This window comes from Girardinichthys multiradiatus, chromosome 5, assembly GCF_021462225.1.
Source record: "Girardinichthys multiradiatus isolate DD_20200921_A chromosome 5, DD_fGirMul_XY1, whole genome shotgun sequence".
Taxonomy (NCBI): domain Eukaryota; kingdom Metazoa; phylum Chordata; class Actinopteri; order Cyprinodontiformes; family Goodeidae; genus Girardinichthys; species Girardinichthys multiradiatus.
This window is the reverse complement of record NC_061798.1, coordinates 16,595,922-16,602,353: the sequence shown is the minus strand read 5'-3', so window position 1 is coordinate 16,602,353 and position 6,432 is coordinate 16,595,922. Positions and strand designations below refer to the sequence as shown.

The following is a 6,432-nucleotide window of genomic DNA, read 5'->3' as shown; positions in this document are numbered from 1 at the left end:
TGAATTTTTTATGACATGACGCTCACATCATCCAGACATGCATGCACAAACCTCATTCAGGTGCACGCTAACACATGTAGATCAAAATAGCTAGATAAACAAAATGAAGAGAAAAGTGTACGAAAAGTGCATGAGAGCTTTAGTTAGCCTGTCGTTAGTGAGGGAGCAGGAAGTCACACAATAGACAAACACACGTGTGAAGGTGTCGGCAGCAGGACTTGACAGGGGACCTGCAGATAAGGAACTGACTGAGTAAATATCAAACGTTCATTTTCACACACCTTTTCCTCTGCCTTTTATGTGCTGACCATAGAAATGAAGTGAGATAGCATCTCTGTGGCTCGTTTCCAAACACTGGAGTCTGCTGCTGGAGACTGTTCAACAACAATAAAATGTGATCTGCCTGCAGATGGGGAGACGGACTGACTAAGAGCTGACGGGAAATGCCTCAAATTGCAGGAAGCACTTTCCGTGTTCGGAAATCAGGTTTCTTTGGATAAGCAACTTTATGGCAGAGGCTCTTTTATCACTTTTACTCTGATAAATGATGAGGTTAAGTTGTTGCAAGAGATTTTGCCAACCTTACAGTCTGAATACTTACTCAAATTGCCTGGACCTTTTGTCTGATTAGTAAATAAAAAAAAATAAAAAAACGAGATGAGATTAATGTTATGTTTAGACTTGACATTTCTTCTGTAAAATATTGTGTGTTCTGCGGTTTCGTTCAGTAATTTAGATTCCATTCACAGCTGAGTTCTTATCATAAAAATTGTTATTTTCATATGATTATATAGTTAAAATAAACCCTATGACAATATAATTGTAGTATATTGAAAAAAGTCTTAAAAGCTCAAAATCTTTATAATAGCTTTAATCTCCATATACACAAATCCAGAGTGTAGCTTATAAGAAATATTTAAAGTTTGAGTTGTTTTTGTTGGCTGAAATCCGCTCTTGAATAGACACCAGTATGTCTAAAAAGCTGTTAGCTTGAGTTCCACCATAATAATTTCTTCCCGAATCTAAACAGGGAGAACCACCGACTCCACTGCAGGGAGTTCTAGTGTACATATTTAATTTTCTGCGCACAGGGATTGCATCAGATTCTCCCAAGCCCTGTGTTCTTAGAACTTTTATTATTGTTGTCATTGTGTTTGTGTAAACCATAGCTGCAGTGAATGTAAGCAGCTAAAAGTCACGCTTTTATAAATATAAGATTTAGGTGTCCAAATGTTATTAAAAGTCACTTCAAGCTGATGCTACTTATGAGGTGGATGTTAAAAGTGGAAATCTGGGTACACAATCAGCAGCTGCAGAGAAACACTCATTCAAACGGTCAGACAGACAAAAATGTCTCACTGCTGAAGCTAATAATCATACAGTAGGTAAAACTGAGGAAAAGCGGTAAATGATTTATTTTTTTAATGTGATCTACAGATGTTAGAATTCATGTAAAAAGTATAAACCAAAGTAAAATCACACATTTCTAACCCAAGAAATTTCACACTTCCTTGAAACTCACAACTGTGGTGGTTTCAGTCATTCACCTGCTGAATCGGATAGAGGTATGTTTTATATGTGTAGTGTAAACTGTGGGTTAAGCTCCGTTTCTAAACATCATGTTGTTTCATTGAAAACAAGATTCTGCATGAGCATTGATTCATAATACTGCAACAATATCTGCTTCAAAACATAAAATCCTGTTTTTAGTGGGTAGGGAAGGTTCAGCCCTCTTCATTTGATTTATCTTACCCTTTTTGCTGCATAGAGGGTCTTTGGAAATTTGAGTGTTCCAACCATGCTTTTTGATGTAATCTACAAGTGGTGACACATCCATTCAGCGTATCCCTGATAGAAATTTTGATTTTGCAGAAAGAATTGGATTTTTGTTATCGTCAAACAATAGTATGGGTTGTTGTGCTTCCTTTTGTTCCAAAGATCATATATCTATTGTTTACTTGCTATGTTACAGGCCTGCTTCCAGATGCTCTTAGTGTATTTCTGACACCAGAATTTAAGGAAATAGGCTCTTAATTTGTAACATTACCAGTGGTCTGGTCAAACATAGCCAAACTTGGGTTATCCATCCATCTATGAGCAAGACGCAGAGTACAGTCTGGACATAATTTAATATGGCTTATATAATGTCATCCTAAGAAACAGGGTTGGATCATAACAATATTCTAAAACCTGAAAAAACAAATGTTCTTATACATTATAGAGAAATCAATCCACTCACTGGCCACTTTATTAGGTACACCTTGCTAGTACCGGGTTGGACCCCTTTTTGCCTTCAAAACCGCCTTAATCCTTCGTGGCATAGATTCAACAAGGTACTGGAAACATTCCTCAGAGAGTTTGGTCCATATTGACATGATAGCATCACACAGATGCTGCAGATTTGTCAGCTGAACATCCATGATGTGAATCTCCCGTTCCACCGCATCATAAAGGTGCTCTATTGGATTGAGATCTGGTGACTGTGGAGGCCATTTGAGTACAATGAACTCATTGTCATGTTCAATAAACCAGTCTGAGTTGATTTGTGCTTTATGACATGGAGCGTTATCCTGCTGGAAGTAACCATCAGAAGATGAGTACACTGTGGTCATAAAGGGATGGACATGGTCAGCAATAATACTCAGGTAGGTGGTGGCGTTGACAAGATGCTCAACTGGTACTAAGGGGCCCAAAGTGTGCCAAGAAAATATCCCCCACACTATTACACCACCACCAGCCTGAACCGTTGATACAAGGCAGGATGGATCCATGCTTTCATGTTAATGCCAAATTCTGACCCAACCACCTGAATGTCGCAGCAGAAATCGAGACTCATCAGACCAGGCAACGTTTTTCCAATCTTCTAATGTCCAATTTTGGTGAGCCTCAGTTTGCTGTTCTTAGCTGACAGGAGTGGCACCCGGTGTGGTCTTCTGCTGCTGTAGCCCATCCGCCTCAAGGTTCGACGTGTTGTGCGTTCAGAGATGATCTTCCTCATGCCTTGGTTGTAACGAGTGGTTATCTGAGTTACTGTTGCCTTTCTATCAGCTCAAACCAGTCTGGCCATTCTCCTCTGACCTCTGGTATCAACAAGGCATTTGCGCCCACAGAACTGGATATTTTCTCTTTTTCGGACCATTCTCTGTAAACCCTAAAGATGGTAGTGCATTAAAATCCCAGTAAATCAGCAGTTTCTGAAATACTCAGACCAGCCCGTCTGGCACCAACAACCATGCCACGTTCAAAGTCACTTAAATCACCTTTCTTCCTCATTCTGATGCTCAGTTTGAACTGCAGCAGATCACCTTGACCATGTATACATGCTTAAATGCATTGAGTTAACGAGAAGTTGGACAGGTGTACCTAATAAAGTGGCTGGTGAGTGTATATTACGTTTGTCGTTTAAAAGTTATTTTTTTAAATTAATTTAATAATGTTTAATAATGTTAATTTAACTGAAAAAAATGAAACTCAAATATACTTAGTACCGAGTGACAAATTTCAAGCATTAAAATAAGCCCCCAAAAAGTTCAGTTTCTTTGACAGTTTCAATATCATAAGACTGGTGAAGCATGATATCAGGAAAACATGTAATAATAATTCTATTACAATGACTGATTCACTTACCATAAATCCACACCTTCCTGACTATGTTCCCTTTATTTCCATTCATCACAGTATGCCTGTTACCCTTTGAGATCTTTAGCATGTTAGCCATGTCCAGTGTGGACATGGGGGTAGGAAAATAGACCAAATATATTGTTTGCATGCTGTATTTGCATGCATGTGTAACAGCTCTGAAAACGGGAATACTGAATAAATGAGCCATGGACACATCCTTTCCTCTGCTGAGGCCTGTACTGGTTCACTTAATGAAACTTAGGTACAGACAGGAACGGTGATTACGTCCACAAACACCACTTTAAAGTTGTCTTACAAACCATCACACTACACAAAAATATGGCCATAAAAAATAAAAGATCCAAAATAAATCAACTTACTGTAATAAGTCATATTTTTCTATTCCTGATGACCAAATGTATTCACGAGCAGTCTAAGACTTAAAACAGTGCAGGTGTGTTTATGATAAAACGAATACCTGAAAAGGGGAATATTGAATAAATTAGCCACATCCTTTCCTTTGTATTGACTAAGGAAGAAGTGCAGTGCTCGTTACTACGTCTTACTAACGCCAGACTACCCCTGCTGGTTCATTTTGCTTACTACATCTACTGAAACCATTTTTCCATTAACATATAAACCCAAACAACTGACAGACAAACAGCAACATTCAAGAGTGTGTTGCTGACAAAATGCAGATATGACGAGAGTGAGTCACTATACTAGCTTATAATGAACACATTTCCATCCATCACATATGGCACTTGAATTATAACATCCAATCACATATTGCAACAAATCAGTCCTTTGCAATTGTGATATTGCACACATGGGTATTGTGCAGATAATTGCGGTTCAATATTCTTTTCAGCCATAGAAAGTAAGCCTTGATAGTTTCCAGCAGACAGCCAATGACACCCTCAACAATAAGGGTAAGGCACAACAGGTCATTGCTAAAGAAGCTGGCTGTTAACTGACTGCTGTATCACACCATAATTGATGGAAAGTTCAGTGGAAGGAAAGAGTATAGTAGAAAAGTTTTCAACAGGAGTGATTGAATCACTGAAACTTTTAACCTGATGATATACAGGGAGAAAGGCTCACATTAATTGTTAAGCCAATCTTGGGTGGTCATGTTGCACTTTGACAAAACTGACATAAGGTACTGTACCCGTTTCTTTGGCCAGCACAAAAAAAAGTCTGTTAAAAAAGCTGACCACTCAAGCAAAATTTTTAACCATTTACAATAGATCTAGATTTTTTGTGAGGAAACATCATCTTATACAATGCAAACCCATTAGACAAGGTGGAAACATAACATGTTCAAAAACAAAATTATTTCAAGAAAAAGGCAATATGCTAATTACGCACTATATAAAATTATGGTCATATATTTGGTATTTCTGGAAGTTATGAAACACATTTATTTTTAAAGCCTTGAGTTTAACTTCCTTTTCAGCCATATGAGAAAGAATTTGCATGAATGGTCAGTGTGGTGTTTTACAGAAATCAGTGCAGGTGAGTCACCAGCTGGCCATCGAACTGTTTTCCTCTTGATTCCTGTGTTTTATGGAGGTGGACAGCAGTGTGCAGAGACAGCTGTCCCATTAATAACCACTAACTGCTCAGTGGTTCGGTCCGTGGCTGTTCAACAAACTGAAAAAGATTAGGCAGGAGCCTGTAGATCGATACAGTAGGAGGACACTGATGGATATCAGCTCGAGTTCGCCTTCTACTTCAACTATCTTGTCTAATCCACAATGTTGCAATTTCTGATATTTCACTAAATGAGAATATGAATTATGTCATATGCTTAAAATCGTGAACATGCACAAGAATAGTTGAATGGATGAAAAATAGACATCTGCCAAGTTACAGGAGACGTAGATATTTTCTTTGATATATCTGAAGAACTCTGATATTAGTCTTATATTTTCTAAACCAAGTTCTGAGAAAATGTAGTTTCCAAAATTAATTTCCTGCATTTTAAGATCATTTCAGATCCAACTTGTTTGTTGGTAAAATACTGGCATATTTTAAAAGCTTTGCTGCCCTCAAGTGGTTAAACACAACCATTAAATGTTACTTTTTAAGACGTCATTCAATAAGCCTTACATGTAATCATAAGGGTTGTCACCAAATCACAACTCACACCCACAAAAATGATGTAATGTTTTAAATCATAATTGTAGCCATCAGTATGCAGATTGAGAACAGTGGAACAGAATATTAAGACTGTTTTTAATATTAAAAAGATTTATTATGAAAACAAAAACAACAGATCTAATGCATTGTTAGGCACCGGTAGAACAAAACATCTGTTCACCTTAAAATGTAAAAACTAGAACTAACCCTAGAACAAACAAATGAGTTAAAAATGACTAAATTGCATGTTTAAAAAAAAAAAAAAAAAACGCAATAAAAGCAAACCTTAGGCAGCAAAGGAAAATTAAACCAACAACTAAACCAAACTTAAAGCTGGTGAGGTCTTTTTCTATTAGTTTTCAATATTACATAAAAAAACCCTCTCTTCACAAATGTGGAATTCAGTAAAATCTTTAAGCTGTAACATTTCAGAACTTCTGTACAAAATGCAGTGTAAATGTTGCTGTTGCTTCTGTATTTGATGCTGGTTACGTCCAGGGTTTGTTCAGAGCTGTGTGCATTTCAGAAACGTTTTTAGCAGTTTTTATGACATGGGTCAAGCTGAAGCCCCTCCACGTGTCTGTAAGATGGAAAAAAAGATTATTCCTGTTATTTAGTATTGATTTGTATTAATTGATAGAGAGAAAAACTACAAACATCAGAGGC

General features: G+C 37.3%; 1 protein-coding gene across 2 annotated transcripts in view; it reads right to left on the bottom strand.

The window, feature by feature from the left end:
- Window positions 1-5,859: 5,859 nt before the first annotated feature.
- LOC124867706 (choline transporter-like protein 1) overlaps window positions 5,860-6,432 on the bottom strand; it is a 36,288-nt gene continuing 35,715 nt past the window's right edge. For both annotated transcript variants that reach the window (XM_047364284.1, XM_047364283.1), the window contains exon 16: window positions 5,860-6,346. In XM_047364284.1, coding sequence (XP_047220240.1) covers window positions 6,323-6,346 — 24 coding nt within the window. In that variant the 3' untranslated portion in view covers window positions 5,860-6,322. The remainder of the gene's footprint in view (window positions 6,347-6,432) is intronic.